This window comes from Solanum lycopersicum, chromosome 6 (assembly GCF_036512215.1).
Source record: "Solanum lycopersicum chromosome 6, SLM_r2.1".
NCBI lineage: Eukaryota > Viridiplantae > Streptophyta > Magnoliopsida > Solanales > Solanaceae > Solanum > Solanum lycopersicum.
The window spans coordinates 47,842,929-47,862,606 of record NC_090805.1 but is presented as its reverse complement, the minus strand read 5'-3'; the positions used below and the strand labels follow the sequence as shown (position 1 = coordinate 47,862,606).

The 19,678-nt window shown below is 28.1% G+C and overlaps 4 protein-coding genes across 4 annotated transcripts; 2 read left to right on the top strand and 2 right to left on the bottom strand.

Annotated features, from left to right (window-relative positions):
• Positions 1-749: 749 nt before the first annotated feature.
• Positions 750-3,585, bottom strand: LOC101266732 (protein HIGH ARSENIC CONTENT 1, mitochondrial). Its single transcript, XM_069299432.1, has 6 exons — positions 3,490-3,585; positions 3,277-3,354; positions 3,088-3,161; positions 2,909-2,979; positions 2,271-2,324; positions 750-1,067 (listed from the first exon to the last, which is right to left on the bottom strand). The coding sequence occupies exons 1-6, from the start codon at positions 3,504-3,506 to the stop codon at positions 954-956; spliced, it is 408 nt and encodes a 135-aa protein (XP_069155533.1). The 5' UTR covers positions 3,507-3,585; the 3' UTR covers positions 750-953.
• Positions 3,586-4,160: 575 nt separating this feature from the next.
• On the bottom strand, positions 4,161-7,008 carry LOC101244962 (hyoscyamine 6-dioxygenase). Its single transcript, XM_004241336.5, has 4 exons — positions 6,737-7,008; positions 5,986-6,281; positions 5,345-5,666; positions 4,161-4,639 (listed from the first exon to the last, which is right to left on the bottom strand). Exons 1-4 carry the CDS (start codon positions 6,929-6,931, stop codon positions 4,391-4,393), a joined length of 1,062 nt encoding a protein of 353 aa, XP_004241384.1. The 5' UTR covers positions 6,932-7,008; the 3' UTR covers positions 4,161-4,390.
• Positions 7,009-9,815: 2,807 nt separating this feature from the next.
• Positions 9,816-12,949, top strand: LOC101245261 (nicotine N-demethylase CYP82E4-like). Its single transcript, XM_004241337.5, has 3 exons — positions 9,816-10,536; positions 10,835-11,170; positions 12,183-12,949. Exons 1-3 carry the CDS (start codon positions 9,865-9,867, stop codon positions 12,804-12,806), a joined length of 1,632 nt encoding a protein of 543 aa, XP_004241385.1. The 5' UTR covers positions 9,816-9,864; the 3' UTR covers positions 12,807-12,949.
• A 2,464-nt stretch (positions 12,950-15,413) lies between these two features.
• LOC101245553 (2-methylacyl-CoA dehydrogenase, mitochondrial) lies at positions 15,414-19,606 on the top strand. The gene is made up of 15 exons (XM_004241338.5): positions 15,414-15,668; positions 15,815-15,898; positions 16,005-16,062; positions 17,194-17,318; positions 17,439-17,483; positions 17,607-17,655; positions 17,789-17,898; positions 18,132-18,208; positions 18,328-18,378; positions 18,514-18,578; positions 18,659-18,813; positions 18,900-18,940; positions 19,029-19,083; positions 19,171-19,227; positions 19,324-19,606. Exons 1-15 carry the CDS (start codon positions 15,549-15,551, stop codon positions 19,468-19,470), a joined length of 1,239 nt encoding a protein of 412 aa, XP_004241386.1. The 5' UTR covers positions 15,414-15,548; the 3' UTR covers positions 19,471-19,606.
• Positions 19,607-19,678: the final 72 nt, after the last annotated feature.

Sequence of the window (19,678 nt, the reverse complement as noted above, 5' to 3'; positions counted from 1 at the left end):
GTATAATAAAAGCTCAAGGTCAACTAATATACAAAATAACCAAAAGCTTTAACAAAATTCAATAATTTTATTTTTTATGCTATTTTTTTCTCCGCGATGAAATGAATTAAACTATACAATAAAATGGTCCATGGACCACATTTTTTTTAAAATTTTTTTTAAAAGGTGAATGGTGAATTGTGTTTCTAAGCTTTTCTAATTACTGAAAAAAATAGTCAATATTAGTTAAACTCGTTTAGTAACAAAAAGAATTATCTTCCTATTGTCTTGAACCTATAATACCTCATTTGGTTTGGCTATTACTCCCTCAGTCCCAAATTCTTGTGATATTTAGTTAAATTATATAAACTTTGATCAAATATTTAAAATATATATTTTTTTCATCATGTTGATATTAAAAGTCTCGCAACTTATTGTACTTTTTATTTAATTTTTGAATATTTAAGTTTTAATTTTAAAATATTGAATTTAATCTGTTTGAATTTAACTTTGATAATTAGTTAGATTGACTCTCGAAAAGCGAAACATGACAAATATTTTGAGAGGAAAAGGAGTATTCAATTTCTTTGTAATTTTTTTTTTATATTATAGCCCATTTTAATAGTATTGGCCTATCCTTTCTAGACAGAAATAACGTTTACTAACCACTTTTCGTTCATACTCATGAAAAAGAACCAATTCGTATGTATAGGGTTTCAAATTTGACATAGTAATTATTATCGATCAGATGAATTAAAAATCATAAAGTCTTAGATTCAAATGAAATTCAATAAAAGTAAAACCACTAGACATTTCTCGAGAAAATCATCCACACACAATAACTTAGAAATCAAAATGTAACATAAATTTTACATGATTATTTGAAATCCAAATCTCTCTCTCCCCCCCCCCCCCCCCCCCACAATTACATGTAAAAAAACATAGAAAATAATTCTTGTGAATGCATGTTTTGCTCATGGACGAAATTTGCAGGCAGTTTTGAACTGTTGAGCAGATTCATCCCCTTTAAACTCATTATCCACCCATGCTGAGTATCCTCCTTCCAAGTTTCTTACATCCTTGTACCCCTACACTCGCACGCGAAATTAGAATTTTAAATTTTTATGGTTCTGAATTTTATTACGTGCGATAATTTCAAGTGTTAATAATTGGGAGTCCGAAGCCTAAAGGGTATAAAATATTAACAAAAATTCTAAAATGGTATATGAAATTTATTTTAAACCAAAAGGGCAAAATCGCTTGCGAAGTAGCGATTTTGTCCATTGGAAAAAACAAAATCGCTGCTATAGCAGCGATTTTGTTAAATTTGATTTTTTTTAAAAAAATAAAATTAAAACAAAATCGCTCCCTTTCAAAAAATTTTTTATACCTTTTTAAGTAAGTCGCTGCTTATGCAGCGACATTACCTTAATTTTTTTTTTTACTTTTTTTATTTAAAAAAGTTTAAATGAAAAAAATATTTTTTTAAAATTACATTGCTGCAATTTTTAATTATTTCTTTTTTAATTTTTAAAAATTAAATCACTAAAAAAAATGGCAGCGATTTATTTATTTTTTTAAAAAAAAAATTAATTAAAAATCATTGCTTTGGCAGCTATTTGATTTAAAAAATTGATTTAAACTTTTTTTATAAAAAAAAACAAAAAATATTAATTAAAAAAAATTATACACAAGTCGCTGCCTAAGCAGCGACATATCAAAAAAATATTAACAAAAAAAATTATTTTGAAAATTGCTCCCGAGGGAGCGATTTTGTTATGATTTTTTTTTTTTAAAAAGCAAATTTAATAAATCGCTGCTATAGCAGCGATTTTGCTTTTTTCAGTGGACAAAATCGCTACTTCGCGAGCGATTTTGCTCTTTTGGTTAAAAAGAAATTTCATATACCGTTTTGGAATTTTTGTTAACATTTTTTACCCTTTAGGCTCCGGACTCTAATAATTGGTGTTTAAACATAATACTTGTACATATTTAATAAACTTCTTAATTCAAATATACTAAGTAAAAGTTACTGAGTTCAACCGATTCCCCCGTGTATAGTAAAACACTAGTATTTTTTTGAAAAAATAAATTTTTATTCATGTAGACTAAATTCAAATTGAAATAAAGTTAACTTTCAGCCACTAATATTTGCATTAGAATAGACTTTCTACATCACATTTTTTAAATGCCACTTTTTTCTAAATCCTACTAAAATAATATATTTTATGCATTGAACTGTCATTTTTTTTAAATAAATATATAAATGGGAAATTGAAAGGCTCACTAACCGCATTAAGGAGATCGACGCATGCTCGAAGTCCTCTCCCTCCACTGTTACATCCCTTCAAAACAGATCTTACTCACCGACTAAAAAGACGTAATCAAAATTTAAATTTTATAGGTTTAACTTAATTATTACGTCTATTTATTATAGAATTCATTTCTGAAGTTATATATTCATGGATTTAATATTTACTCTGAGAGTCGTTCAAAATTAAGTTATTTAAAAGATAATATTATATATAGGCATGTAACTCTATTTAATAAGCCTTAAAGATAAATGACAAATAACCTACTAACTATGATATAAATACTCCCTCCGTTCGGTATTGTTTGTCATGTTACTTTTTTCGAAAGTCAAATTTGACTAATTTTCAAGGTTCAATTAGATCATATTAATTTGATATTTTGAATAAAAAAAATAGATATTGCAAAACTATATGAAATGTACTATAAATTGCAAATTTTTACATATTAATATGATGAAAAAATACGTCTTAAAATGTTAGTCAAAGTTTTTATAGTTTGACTCTAAAAATAAAAACCATGACAAATAATACCGTACGAAGGGAGTAGCTTTTGTCGTTATAAATATATATAATTAGTAAAATTAAAAGAAAGTTAAAATGTTTATGAGTTAATTTACCACAATCAGATGATCCTCCTTTTGGCACACTGCAGAGACTTGCTCAAGAAAATCTGGATTTTTCACCCTTCCTAGCAAAAATAAAAAAACAAAAAAAAAAAAAATTGGCTCACAATAGAAAATAGTGTATAAGAAAAAAAAAACACAAAAATAATGAAAATTAAAAAAAAAAAAAAAACCTTGTTCATTGAGAAACATGTATGGAATATTTATGGCTTTATCAATATGTCCTCTATTATACTCTTCAGTTGTCCTGTAAATTAAACCCCAAAAATAATGAAATTGAATTATCAAGATTTCCAAAAATAATACAAATTAGTTTACTTTTACTAGATTTTGTTTTTTACAATTTTTTTTTAATTACTCACCTCACGTCTAAATAAGTGTGACCCGAAGAGAGCAGATCTTTTGCACTAATCACATCAACATTTGAAACATCCTCATTGCTGCGTACAAAAAAAATAATTATAAGATGGATAAAAATTATAACAATCGATCAAAATAATAAAATTGATTAAAAATAAATTAGTATAATGATCGATTAACAATAGAATTAAGCATTAGAATTTTGCGTAAATTACCTCTTTATTGAATCCATTTTATGCTTATATATTGAAGTAGATACATCTTTTCAAACTTAATTTTCTTGGTTTTATAGAAGTTCATTGTATGCTTGGTCGTTGACCTTCTTTTAATTGTAATAAAATTATAATTACATAATTGTATAATTAATTGCTTTGTTATAATTAATTGAACATGGCTACAAGTCACGTCAATATAACGCAATTCCGTTGACTTTTAATTTGTTTACAAACCAACTGTAACTAATGTCTCATCTTGTTTTCCGATCACCATATGTTATTTCTGTTGGCGTAAGCTTGATCATATTACATATTTTAAATTTAACTAAATAAGAAGAATTATCGAGAGTCAATCGAAAAAAAATCTTTATAAAGATAGAAGTAAGGTGTCGTGTATATATCTTAACCCGCTTCGATTTTATTTATGGAATTACACTAGATATTGTTGTTGTTGCCTTGATAAACATGGAAATAATAATATTGTTGAGAATATAATTAAATAATTAAAATATGTTTTTTCTAACAACTTAAATTTTTAGATGAGATGGTACGACAGAGGTATTAAGATCATATTGAATTTTACCGTCATCCAAATAAAAAAGTATGTTCACGTGTTTAGCCCATGAAAAAGAATCTAATAACCTTTTAGATAAAATAATCACACACTTCGATTCTTCAAACACACCTTTATTTATTGAAATTGTTTTATTTATATCACAAACTCAAATCACTATTACAAAAGGAAGTAGTACAATACATAGTAGCATGAAATTATTGAAAATCCAAAACATAACATTAATAAACACACACACACACACAAAATTTATTCATCAATGATTATTTTTGGTACCTCCAAAATAAAGAAACACATCAATTTATCCCATAGTGATAAATTAATTAATTAAATTTTGTATGGATTGAGTGCAGCTTCAAATTCAGAGGTGTCACTGAAGAAAATCTTCAAATACTCAGTGTAGGAAAATGACTTGTATTTAGGTGGATTAGTTTCACTTAAAAGTGGTTTAGCAGGCTCAATTATGCATTTTCCATCACAAGAAGGACTAGTTAAACATCCAAGAGATATTCTATCTCTCACTGAATTTGTAGCCACTCTATGTATTCCACTTTCTAACTTCCCATTGCTAATCACCTGAGTTAAAAAATTAATTGACAATTTAGTCATATTTTACATTGACCTATAAAAAAAATAAAACAATTGACAAAAGGATCTTACAAGTAAGGGTCCAGAGGTTCATCTGAATTACCTTCGATAAAAAATTATATTAAATTAATTTTTCTGTCACAATTTATATGATTTATTTTATTTTTAATTAATTCAAAAAAAATGACACATTTTTATATTAAGAATCAATTTAATTTTATAATATTTATTTTACCCTAATGAATGAAATGATTTATAGCAATACAAATTTTTATCATCCATTTTAGACCATAAGTTTTAAAAGTCTTTTTTTCTTTTTTAAATTCCGTGTCTTGAGTCCAACTATCTTACATAAAATAAGACAGATGGAGTATTTTATGCGTAAATAACAAATGTTGAATCCCCTTAACTATTTCATATTTTTAACCTTCTTAATAAAAATTCTAACTCCCCTACTAATATCTATTATCGGATATTAAATCAGCTTTACATTCCAACAAAAATGCTTATGTCTTACTCACCTGCATCAATTTTAATTATATGACTCGTTTTTCTTTTTATACAGATTTAAAAAAGCGATATATTTTTAAATTTAATAAAAATAAATATTCTATTCATAATAACGCAAATATATAATGATATATTTTAAATTATACGAAAATTTTTGTGTCACGTCAAAAACTTGGGAAATACCTTCAAAATCATGCCATTGATGCAAACCAATGCACCAGGAATGGGCTCAACAGCAAGCCACTGTCCATCTTTCTGACGGCGCACATGTAAGCCGCCCAATTCTTGTAAAAGCAAGTTGATGACTCCGCCGTCATTATGTTCCACGGCTCCAGCTGTTACAGTCGGGTCGGGGCATTTTGGGTAAAGGTTTATAGCCATATACTGAATATGGCTCAGCTCATTTGCAAAGTAATCCTTTTCAAGTCCCAATCCTTCACACATTAGCTCCAAAATTCTCAAATTTGCCTTCCTCACTCCCTCACTATATTTTCCAATCACTTCCCTAGTAAATAAAATATAGTAATAATCGTGAGACATTTCATTGCGAATTAGATATTAAATATATATAAAATAAAAAATTCTTTTAAAAAAATTATTAATGTCTAGTTAATATTGTTAAAAAGTTTCACTATCGATGAGAATTTGGTCTCTTTCATGAGCTAGCTTTTGGGGTTGAGTTAGACTCAGGTATTATTATTACATGATAGCAGAGCAGACAGACGTCCTGAGATTGAATCACACCGTCACCCAAAATTAAAAAGAATTTTCACGTGCAGGTCAAAACGAAATGAAATAGAGAAGATATTATATTTAATACTTACCTATATTTTGCTGGCTTTTCAGGCCAAGAATTAATTCTATCTTCTTTGGTAGGATGAGTACAATGAGCAAAAGTGTCTTTCCAAAAAATGACTTCTTTATCATTCTTACCATTCTTCTTAGGCTTATATTCCTTTTCAATATAAAGCTTTGGTTTCTGGTCAAGATTTGGCTCAAATTCACTCAACTCTTCTTCTTCAGTATACTTTTCCAAGTCCTCAATTGGCAACTTGAAAAATTCATCACAAACTTCAAGGACATCACCAATCAACTCTTGTGACACTCCATGGTTAATCACCTAATAATGACATCATAAACAACAATATAATTATCGATTTAATTTATATACGTTGACAGTGCATGTAACTAGTACACACTATTATCAGTTAAACCTAACCTGTAATAACAAGTTACTTGCTTGTACAGTCAAAAAAACCTCTCTTTAACAATATTTCACTATAACAATCAAATTTTTTTCAGTGGACCCAATCTTTCATGTCATACTACATTCTCTATAACAACATTTTCTTATCGTAGGTTAATTATCAATGAATGTTTAAATAAAGCTACTCGCAATTACATCGTGATGTCTGTATCAGTTTGCATACACTTCTCGACTAATTACATGGAAGTCACTACCTCCACCAACATAAATATAATAAGTATCATGCAATTACATTTTAAATGACCTGATTGTATAAATATTTTTTTCACTATCAGTACATAAAACTTAAAACTCTATAATTATATTACCTGAAAAACTCCATAGTCTTGAGAAGCTTTGATGATTTGTTCAGCTATGAGGGCAGAATTAGGATGTGACAAATCAATAACTGGAATGTCTTTACCAATTGGGACATTTACATTCAATCTTTTCTCAGTAGGCACCACATACCTTTCAGGCACAGTGTTCACTTGTGAAGCCCAGCTAGAGATCAGAGATGCCATTTCTTTTAGTTTTCTTAAAGTAAAGATGATGTAGAAAATTGAAAATGCACTTGTGAACCATTCTTAACTCATACCCTATTTTATAGTGGTCCTTGCAAAATATTTTAATGCTAGAGTAAAATATTGGTGCACTATTTTTAATTTGTAAGTTTATCGGTTCAGCCTGCTAGTGATATTATTCTTTTTGGATCTAGATTCATACGATATTAAAATGTAACACTTGTTTACTTATATACTCAACATTTCTCCTGTGATTTTCTCGATGTGAAACTACTTATCATAATCTAGAATGTCATGAGTTTGTCGCATACACCCAGGGGTGGAGCTATAGCTACCTCAAGGTGTGTCTAACTAGATACTCTTTTTATCAAAAAATTACATTGTTTATATATATGTTAAATTAATTGTTTTAAAGGATATATGTTTAAAGTTGGACATTCTTGACAAAGCTACGTCATTGACGCAGTGATAATGATTGTCCATATGAATCAAGTAGTTTCGGGTTTGAACATCTTTGTAGAACATGTTTTTTGTTTTATTTTGACAATAGATCACTTGTACACGCACAATTATTCTTGAACACCCTTGATAAAATTTCTGACTTCGCAATTACTTAACGTGCTCGATGAAGTTTGTCATTACCTAGAATCAGTCCGAGATTTTTTCCTAATTAAAATTTATCTCAACTCAATTGATTTCTTACCCACATCGACCAAGCTTACACATAAATGGCTCTGATACCATCTATGATGATCTAACACACTAGTGACATTAACTGTTTTGTGCCTAGTTACACCCAATTTTCTATCACATTTCTCCAGTGTAAAATATGCTAACTTATACACCCAACATTACTTATGTATTTTTGTTCATATGTAATTTCTTAGACTTAAATAAATAGCCATCGCTGTTAAGAACAACCCCAATCCAATGAGAATTTGCGCGTAGCTTCTGGTCTTTGACATCAAAAAAGAAGTCTCATTTGAAGGGGATAACACTCACAATATTGGAATTTTTTTTAACAAATATCCAATAAATATGCACATTTTCGTGGGCCTCAAGGTAATACAAGTCAATAATGTATATGTCAATGGTATACAACAAAACAAATGTGATTCAACTGCTGCACTTAAGATATACAAAATGTGAATTGTACATTCCAAAGGTATACAATGTATATAACTGTTTCCATTCAAGATTTCAGAAAAATGGATGTACTGCTATGAAAAAATTGCATTTTGATTGATTTGATCTTTACATTCTTAACAAAGAAATGTTTTGAATTTTAGAAAATTTAAGTCCAACATATACTACTAGTTTTAAATTTTACTATACACATTAGATTAAATTATATATATAAAAAAGATTATCGTGCTAATTTTCTTTTAGGAATTTTCGATATTACGCACTTGAAATTTTTGAAAGATTAAAGCGAAAAAAATAAATTGAAATGTCAAAAGTGTTACAGATAACTACTTTGATGGTATTTTTAACAAAAATAAAATAGATATAAGAATTAAATTTCTATCTTTGCTTAAAGATGTGCACCCAATCATTATCGTAGTATGTTACTTTTAACGTGAGTTTACACTTCTATATATTTTTTTAAAAAAACACTATTATATATAATCTAGACAATGGGTCACAGATTCACGTGAACCCACGGAACCCCTCTAGATACACTATGTCTACTGCAGACTGCAGTTAGGGAAAGAAATCTTAGCCCACGATAATATGAACCACCCAAATTTAAGCAGATCAATAATTCATTTATTTATTAATTTTGATTCATCTAATTCAGCTTAGTTAAAAGTTTGATTAATGCATAGGACAAATCGAAACATGGAAAATCTTAGTAATATATTTTTTATTTGATATGTTATATACTATTGAAAAAAAAATATTAATTGCTTAAATAAATTATAAAATAATAAACGAACTTGTCTGCATGTTTCAATCCAATCCATATAACATCAAATAATTTTTTAACCTTCAAATTTATTAACTTTATTCATTTTACCTAGAAGTACATGATTTGTTTTTATTAGTATTACGTGCATATCATTTGATACCCATATCTAGATATTTTAATAATGGTATGTGTTTTTGTTTTTTAGCCATAATTTGAAAATATGATAAATTAAACGATACAATCTCTGTTTGTATTCTAATATATATGGCTACATAGATATTGGTGAAATCATTTGATTTCTTTAAGAAGATTTTGTAAATACTGACAAAATAATTGAAATTAAAATATAAGATAAACAACGAAATAATTTTGCGTAACAGTAATGCATGCCAATCTTTACGTATCATAATCGAATAAAGATGTTCTCCAATTCACCTTAGTGGAATTACTACAGAATTATATTTTTACTTTCAATAATTTAGACCCAATAATTGGATCAAATCATTATTACTTATAAAATATTCATCAAGCACATAGTACCGTATATATTCTCAACCGTTTACGAGATAGTTAAAGTTAATTACATTAAATATATTATTATCAACCTTAATTTGTATAGATTTAAGGTTTTACAATTTATTGAAACAAATGCATATGATTAAAAGAAGTGAGAATTTACGCGGTTATAGACTTATTTAAATAATGAACACTTGATAACATATTTAAACTTTTTTTCAAATTCTGAATCGGAAGTATCTATTTGATAGAAACGTAATTAGATGCGTAATTAGAACAAGCCTTAGTTTGAGTGTCCAATAACACATTAGAACTTTTTTCAAATTCTAATATCGAAAGTTTGCGTTTGTTAAAAATATAATTAGATGCGTAATTAAAACAAGTCTGAATTTGTGTGTCCAAATGAAATTTAGTTAGGTTACTTATATATCAAGCCGAAATATATAGTTCAAAAACCCAATACATTCTCTTCTATCTCAATCTCTTCTTTTTCCCCTTTTGTCCAATGGAAATTCACATTCTTTCACATGTTGAAGCTATTATTGGAATTCTAGTTTTTTTCTTCCTATTATTTCTCATAAGAAAAGCAAAAACTTGGAAAAATAGCAAAAAATTTGGTCCAGCCCCTCCACAACTTCCAGGAGCATGGCCAATTATAGGCCACCTCCCTCAAATCCTAAGCAACACGTTAGACGGTCGCAATAGGATCAACAAGGACGGTGAAATTCCTCTGGCCCATACCCTAGGTGCGTTAGCAGATAAGTATGGGCCAGTTTTCACCGTCCGTCAAGGGATGTTCCCAATAGCCGTTGTGAGTAGTTATGAAGCAATAAAAGAATGCTTTACTACACAAGACAAGAACTTAGCTAATAGAGTAGCTACTTGTTCTTGTAAATATCTTGGCTATGACCATGCAAATCTTACATTTGCAAATTATGGACCTTATTGGCGTATGGTTCGAAAATTGGTGGTTAATAATCTGCTATCGAGTAAGAGTCTGGAGAGGCTAAAGCATGTTCGAATTTCAGAAGTGGAGAGTAGTATCAAGGAGTTGTACACACTATTTGTTGCTAATGAAGCAAAAAATGTACCTACTAAAGTTGATATTGGTCATTGGTTTGATGATATGATGTTAAATATAACGGTGAAGATGATTGGTGGAAAGAGATATAGTCAGGTACATAGAAACGAATCCAAATTTTAAAATTAATGAATATATACACACTTACTCCTAGCTAGAGGTGAAAAATTTAGCCCATAAAATATGATCCGCATAATCGATTTGAAATGACCCGTCCATTTATTAGGTCAATTCATACGACACTCATTAGACCATAGTCTAAAAAGTCTATATGTAAGTTATAAGGGGGAAAAAAATGGACAACGTATCAACAATAAATTTCGAACCTAATAGATTATATGGTAGATTTTCAAATTCATAAAGTTCAAATTGTGAATCGGTCTGTTCTACACAGGTGAATAATAAAGAGGAGGAGAAGGAAGAAGCGGAACGTTTTAGAAAAGCGTTCAACGAAACGATGTATTATATAGCTATAGTTGGTATAGAGGATGCATTTCCATTTCCATTGCTACAATGGCTTGATTTGCAAGGTAATATTAAGGTGATGAAACGTATAGCTGATGAAATGGATGTTATTCTTCAACGTTGGCTTGATGATCATACTAATAAGAGGAAGAATAATGAGTCTAATGATGATCAAGATTTGATTGATATAATGTTAACAGAGTTAGATAAGGATGATTTCCAATATGGTTATTCAAGGGAAACTATTATCAAAGCTACAATGTTGGTAAGTGTGCAACTATCTTATATTTCGATTTTAGTGTTATATGTTTGTTTTATTTGCTTCAATTATCATATTATCATATGTGTTACATATTTGATACGTTTTTGCTTGAGTTGAGAATTTATCGGAACAGTCTCTCTGCCTTCACAAGATAAGAGTAAGGTTGCATACACACCAACTCCTCAAGCCCCACTTGTAAATTACACTAAATATGTTATTGATATGTTTTTGCTTGAGGTGAGAGTCTATCAGAACAGTCTTTGTATCTTCACAAGATAAGAGTAAGATTTTGCATATATACCAGCTCATTAAATCCCACCTTGTAAATTACAATTGAATGTTATTGTTATTATTGTTATACTATGTCGGTATGTGTTCAATTGTTGATCTGGCTCTGTTAATTTGATTGGACATGAAAATTTAAGATGTAAAGAATTTTTTTTTTAATTAGCATATTAATTGATATGTGCACGTGCATTTTTTATCCTTCAAGTTGTGAATCTACATGAATAATTAAGTGCTTAATCATTCAATTTTTACTGCTAGTCCATTATTTTAGGTGATATAGTTTTATAATTATCACACACTTCCTTTATAAAAACATCTTATTTTACTCAAATAAAGGTGAAATATTTCAGAAGGACCAAATCTAAGAATATAACAATAATCAAGAGATCAAAATGCAATTATTATTTTGTAACATTTTTATTGTTATTTCTAGGACCCACAATTGATATGATTTGAAGGGTAATACATATTTTATTCACGTACTAATTTAAAATATTGAAAATCACGATGATTAATTCGTTATTTTTCTTTTTGACCAAATCTAGAATACATCAATAATCAAGAGAGCAAAGTGCAATTATTATTTTGTAACATGTTCATTGTTATTTCTAGGACCCACGATTGATATGATTTGATGGTTAATACATATTTTATGCTCAATCGTATTCAATTTAAATTATGTACACTAACAATCACGATGATTAATGTGTTGTTTTTTTACACGCAGACTATAGTTTCAGATGCTACACATACCACAGCTGTTCATTTGATATGGATTATTGCCTGCTTACTAAACAATAAACATGTACTAGAAAAAGTCCATGAAGAAATTGACACAAAAGTTGGCAAAGATCGTTGGGTCGAAGATTCAGACATCAAAAACTTAATGTATTTTCAAGCAACAATTAAAGAAGTATTACGTTTATATCCACCATCACCTATGTTAGTTCACGAAGCCTTAGCTGATTGTCAAGTACTTGGTTACCATATTTCAAAAGGCACTCGTTTATTTGTAAACGTGTGGAAACTTCAAAAAGATTCGAAATTTTGGCCAGAGCCTGAAAAGTTTTTACCCGAGAGGTTTTTAACCACGAAGGCAAAAGTTGACGTCTATGGTAAAGATTTAGAGTTTATACCATTTGGTTCTGGAAGACGATCGTGTCCTGGAATTACTATGGCCATGCAAGTGACTTATCTTTCCATTGCGCGTTTACTTCAAGCATTTGATTTTGATTTACCTAATAATGACCCGTTGGATATGACCGAAGGGCCGGGTTTTACCGCGGTTAAAAAAGTTCCGTTGGAAGTTGTGGTAAAACCTCGTATGCTTCCTATGTATTATGGGACTTAATTAATAATTTAAATATCTTAATTTGGTTTTTTTTTTGTTTTATTATCAATAATAAAATGTATTGTTTGATCAATAAGATCTACCATTGTATCGTTGTATATTGTAATTTGTATTTTTTTAATGAAGTATTTTTTTAAACAGAAGTAGTAATTGATTCGTTAAAAAAAAGAATGATATTATTAACTTTTTCTTTTTTAAAAAAAAAAAATATTTTGTAATTCAAATTAAAATTTTATATGTTAAAATGGGATTTTAAAAATAGGATAGGTTCCCTTATTTGTATTCATCAAAAATTTCTTTTTCTTGCAAACATATACATCGAAGTCAACATTTACGTGTGTAATTTGAATTACTGTTAGTTTCCATGTTTAAAAAACGAGTTTATTTAAATGGTCCAATTTGTTGGTGATATTATTTATACGTCTAGATCAATTTAAGTTCTCGAGCATGGGACCAAACTAGATCCATTAAATTCAATATAACGCTTAATTAAAACCCTTGACACAAGTGTTGAATATTAGAAATTTAAAGATACTCCCTTCGCTCAATTTTAGTTGTTATATTGTGTTTTTTAAAATTTAATTTGATTAATTTTTAAAATTAAATTGGATTATATTAATTTGATAGTTTAAATAAAAAAATGATATTTAAATTTAGGAAAAGTACTATAAATTGTAATTTTTTTTATATTAATATGATGAAAAAATCTATCGTAAGCAAAGTCCTTATAATTTGACTCACAAAAAGAAAACTATGACAATTAAAAGTGAAAGGAGAGAATAACTTTAACTAAATCAAATTTATTTATTTTCATTTTTCTGATATTATTTTCATGTAAATTTAAATGTAAAATTCTCCATCACCCAACAAGCACAATTTATTAAAATTGTTGATTTTCTTTTATATTTAATTTTATCAGGTGAGAATTTTATCATATGCTTTAAATAAAAAAGTAAATAGGTAATATGGTAATTGTTTTCATATTCGTATGGAGTTTCAATTATTTTAAAAAAAATTATGATGTAAATTTTAATCAAAGAAAAATATTTTTTTAATTAAGTTCCTCTTATTCTTTTTTACCTACCTCTGAAAGGCCTACAACTCCTCACGTTATATATGGACCAATGTTATTAATTGATGATTAATAAGAGTTATCATCGTGGTAGAGTGATAAATATTTTATTTTAATTAGAGATTTTATGTTTAAATTTTTCTGGGTATAAAATCATCGTTGTTAAAGAACTTTTTATCCCAATATAAGTTTTTTTTATGCGAATTTAAATTTAAGCATCCTTTAATATAAATATCAGACACTAAATAAAAAAAAATTAATAATTGATGAGGATGTTTAGATTTAGTCAAATAAGTACTATAAATATCTTTAGGTGCTTTCTTAAAAAGTCTATTTTCCTCTTTATATTTATGGATTGAGAGGTTTGCTTTCTATTGTATAAAATTAGAAAGTTATGGATTTCAATGAAGAAAATATTTTTCTACAAAAATGTCAAATAATAAATCGACGCTAATTTAGTGTATAACAAAATTTTAGTATATGAAATTTATATTTCAAAGGTTGTAATCCATACATACTTGTTTGGTTGAATTCAAACAGGGTGGCTCGACATTATTTATATATGGTCTGAAGTCAATATTTTGATGATTTATTAAATCGATATTAAGGGTTATTTAGTTGGTGACAAGTTATTGGGGATTTATTATTTTATCATAAATTATCATGGGATAAGTTATTTCATCAAATACAGATGGAATAACTTATCGGTTTATCCTATTACTAAGGTATAGTACTATCTGATACCTCCAACCAAATGCAGAATAAAATAATTTTATATTTTATGTCTGAAACTATTATACCTTATACTTCACACCAAATACCAAACGACTCATAATTGTTGTATATTGGATTTTTTTTCCAACATTTGAATTACAAAAATGTTACTAATAACCTCTTATAGTCAATTTATCTTAATATATTATTGAGGATGTATTACAAATTTAAATTCTTCTCTTTTCTCTTTGTTAACTAAACATATTTTTCTGAATTTGAATTATAACAAATGATTATAAATATAAAATATAACTATGAAGTGAAAATAAACTATGATTTTTTGGAGAATACTACTACTACTATTGTTTCAATTTAACTGACCCTGATTTGGAATACAATAGGCAGATTAACTATTTTTCTAATGTAAATTCGAACATAAAATTTTAAAATCGATTTAAATTTTTAGATTTAATTGTCTATGTATTTTGAAAATCTTCAATAACTACTCTAATTAAAAAATTCCGCTACATTTAATTAATTTAAATAAATAAAATATGTATTCCAATATTAAAATTCGATTGACACACACATATATATATATATATATATATATCTCGCTATTCGTGCTCCTATATCCTAAGCACAAAATATGATAAAAAATTAATAATATCTGAAACTATCAAAAATCTTAATAATTAAAACCTAACATTTATAATCTTTAAAATTTACATAAAAATATTATAAGTCACATCATCATTATTATAATAAGTCAAAATACAGCTCTTTTATTTAACATAAAATAAAATAGAGCTTTCCTTCATATGACTAGACTTACCAATCACTACAACTTTTATTTATTTAATAAAAATAAATAAATAGAGCTCTTATATATATCTCAATCTCATTTAGCATTAAATATAATTCTTCTTCTTTCTTCCTACAAAAATCCATTGAAAATGCATAAATTATTTGCAGTAAGGTCCTTGAGTTCTACCATAGCCAAAAACTTCAAGTCCCTACAAAATCAACAAGCTGCTTTTTCAACTTCATTACTATTGGATGATACTCAAAAACAGGTAAAAAGAAAATTATACTTGTACCACAATTTTTCATTTTAATTGAAATTGAAGGACCAAATTATAAGTTAAGTTAACTTTGAGGGGGGTAAGTTTACTATTTTACATGATTTACTAATTATATTTTGTTTGCATAAATTTTGTAGTTTAAAGAAAGTGTAGCAAAATTTGCTCAAGAGAATATAGCTCCTTATGCTGAAAAGATTGATAGAACAAACAGTTTCCCAAAGGTTAATAAATTCATTATCTTTAATTATATGATTAAAGTTTAAAAAAAATTAATCAAAATATGGTTATAGAGATTAATTATTTGTATATTTCATGATTTTCGTTCAGGAGATTAACTTGTGGAAATTGATGGGAGACTTTAATTTACATGGAATTACAGCACCAGGTAAAATTAATGATATGATAATATAAAAATTCTTATGATAACAATGTATATAATATAAGATAAGAATATATGTTATTTAATTATGATTAATTATAAATAAATGTCCTTTTCAAAGCAAAAGACCAGAGGCAGAGACTAGTTAAATGGAATAAATGGTGCTATGGATGGAAGTTATAAATAACCCGTAATTTTTATGGGTTGGATTCAAAATAATTTAAATTTAAATAAATTTTAACTCAATATTCAAAGTGTTGTCCTTTTCAAAATGATTGCCAGTGAAGTTCAATTTAATTCTCAACTTCAACTTATTTTTTATATTTACTAGCTAAATCACATATTTTACCCAAATATTTTTCATTCATCTAATATAATTGGGTCTCGAATTCTACATCAAGATCTAATCTTGAGTCCCGATTGACCCAAGTCAAGATCTGAGTCGGATCTCAGATTTGGGCCTAGGCTCATATCTTGGGTCTTGGGTCAAGGTTAGGGTTTGGATGTTGGGTTGAGTTTTGAGTCAAATATCAAATCTCAACTTACGTCTTTTGGAGTAAGAGTCAAATCTCAAGTTGACAGTCACATCAAATCAGGTCTTGAGTCGGGGCTCATGTCTTTAAGTCTCGAGTTGCTTTGGGGTTGGGCCTCAAATCCCGAGTCCCAATCAAGCTTGGATCTCGAATTCCAAGTCAGGTTCGAGTCTCGAGTCAAAAAATATGATAATCCCCTACAACTTGTTATTAACATATCAAAATCTCATGAATAAATAATCATATCGTAAAAAACAAACATCAAAATTCCCACTATACATTATTATATAATATAGATTTTAGTGAAACTTTGTACAGGCCAATTATTAATTTTTTAAATAATAACATATTCCAATTGGAGAAAAAACTGTAATATACGTAACATCGCAGAAAACAATGACATCTATCATCATCTCTTGTAAAAGCATTTCCCAATAATATTACTATTATGATCAATTATTTCCACAAAATAATGTCATAAAAAACAAGTGGACAATTATATTTCTAACAAAGTGAACAGAAATTTTAGATATTACACTCATAAATACTATTATTTATATATAAAAATTTAGCTAGTATTTGAGTTCTGTTGAACGTATAACAGAGGAATATGGTGGTCTCAACCTTGGATATTTATATCATTGCATTGCCTTAGAAGAAATTAGTCGTGCATCTGGTGCTGTTGCTGTTTCCTATGGTGTTCAATCCAACGTTTGCATTAACCAATTGGTAACTATTATATTTTTTATATATATATATATAATATGCTTTATAGGTACAGCACAACATGTCCTTGTACCGTGTACGTTGACGTGACGATTAAATTTTAATGACATTTTTAATTTGTAGGTTAGAAATGGAACCCCTGAGCAGAAACAAAAATATTTGCCAAAGGTTCTACGAATTTTATCTCTCTTACTTTCTTTTAATTTTTTGAATTTTGATATGCACGAAATTTAAAAAAAAAATCGAATCATCAGAATCTATCGTCTAACTCACTTTGATTGTGTCATGAAGCTTATAAGTGGGGATCACATTGGGGCTCTAGCCATGAGTGAACCAAATGGTAATTTGTTGTAATTAATTTACTTTCATTATCAAAATTTACTTTTACTTATAATTATAACCTAATACATAAATACTGTCGATGCATAGAAATTAAATGATATTAATAACACTTTTTTTTTTACTTTGATCAGCTGGGTCAGATGTTGTTAGCATGAAGTGTCGAGCCGATCGTGTCGATGGTGGCTATGTTTTAAATGGAAATAAAATGTGGTGCACCAATGGTCCTATCGCTAATACTTTGGTATATATATCTCTTCGTAATTATTATTTTATTACGTTCATTTTTACTTGTTCAGTATTAAATTGACACACCTTACAGAGTAAAAGTAGACGAAGGAAGTTGTAGACTCCTTTTTTTTTTCCCTTTTTCCAACTTGATATTTAGACACAAATTGATCTACTATTTTAATTTCGTATTCATATTTTAATTTTTCATGTTACATTATTAAATTTTGTGTTTAACTTATTAATCAGATTGTTTATGCAAAAACGGATACTACTGCTGGTTCTAAAGGAATTACAGCATTTATAATCGAAAAAGAAATGTCAGGGTACGTACCTCACATTTGTAAAATTCAAATTCTGAATCCGTTATCTTTACACTCGTATATAAGAAAACCACCATAAATAACTTTTTCTATTTAATTTCATAACTATGTTGAAAATGCAGATTCTCAACTGCACAAAAATTGGACAAACTTGGGATGAGAGGAAGCGATACGTAAGTTTAAATTAATAATATCGAGTGAATTGCTAGTTCCTGAGCACTATTTTTTTTTTAGCGTAGCTAGCAATTCACCCGATAATAAATATTGATGAAATTGTAGTAAATCTCATATGGACTCAAAAATTGCAGGTGTGAACTTGTATTCGAGAATTGCTTTGTTCCTAAGGAAAATGTTTTAGGCCACGAAGGAAAAGGTAAAAAAAAAAATGATACTGTATGTATACATCATTTATCTCATCACGTATATTAATTTCTCAATTTTTCGTATGTACAGGAGTGTATGTTTTAATGTCGGGGCTAGATTTGGAACGACTTATTTTAGCAGCAGGACCTATTGGAATAATGCAAGCATGTATGGATATTGTTATTCCTTACGTTCAACAAAGGGAGCAATTTGGAAGACCAATCGGCGAATTTCAACTTATACAGGTATATGTATAACTGTAATAATATCTTTTAAGCCACTAATTTTATTGAGTCGCTCTTTAATTCAAAACTTTTTTTTTCCAATCCAGGGAAAACTAGCTGACATGTATACTGCTTTACAATCTTCAAGGTTAGAATTTCTTTCGAATTAAATTGTTTTTCTTTTTAAATAGTAAATTCATATTTTTATGTCAATTATTTTTTATTGTATTTTTCAGATCATATGTGTATGCTGTTGCAAAGGACTGTGACAATGGGAAGATTGATCCAAAGGTTTTTTTAAAAAAAAATATATATTTTGTGTCATTTAGAAGTTTTTATAACTTATTTCTAAGTTCGTAATTTTATTTTATTTTTCAGGATTGTTCTGGGACTATACTACTGGCAGCTGAAAGAGCCACTCAAGTAGCTCTCCAGGTGAAAAAAAAAAAGAAGCTTTTTTTTAACGTGAAATTGTCGATATATATAATTTAAATTTGTGTTTGATACGTTACGTTTTAAATGAAATTACAGGCAATTCAATGTCTAGGTGGAAATGGATATATAAATGAGTATCCAACAGGACGTTTACTGCGAGATGCCAAAATGTATGAGATTGCAGCAGGAACTAGTGAAATAAGAAGAATTATAATTGGTCGTGAGCTATTTAAACATCAATAATTAGTTACAAATTAAAATTAATTAGGGGATCCTACATGATTTAATTTCTTTAAAAAAAAAATTGTATGTTCAATCAACAAATTATATGTCACGTATGTTGTTCTCAATGTTTAAAGAAAAGAAGAGTCAAAACTAATAGCACTACTGTTATCCTAACATTCTATCCTTTTCAAACCTTTCTATAGTACGATTATAATTTATAAGAAAA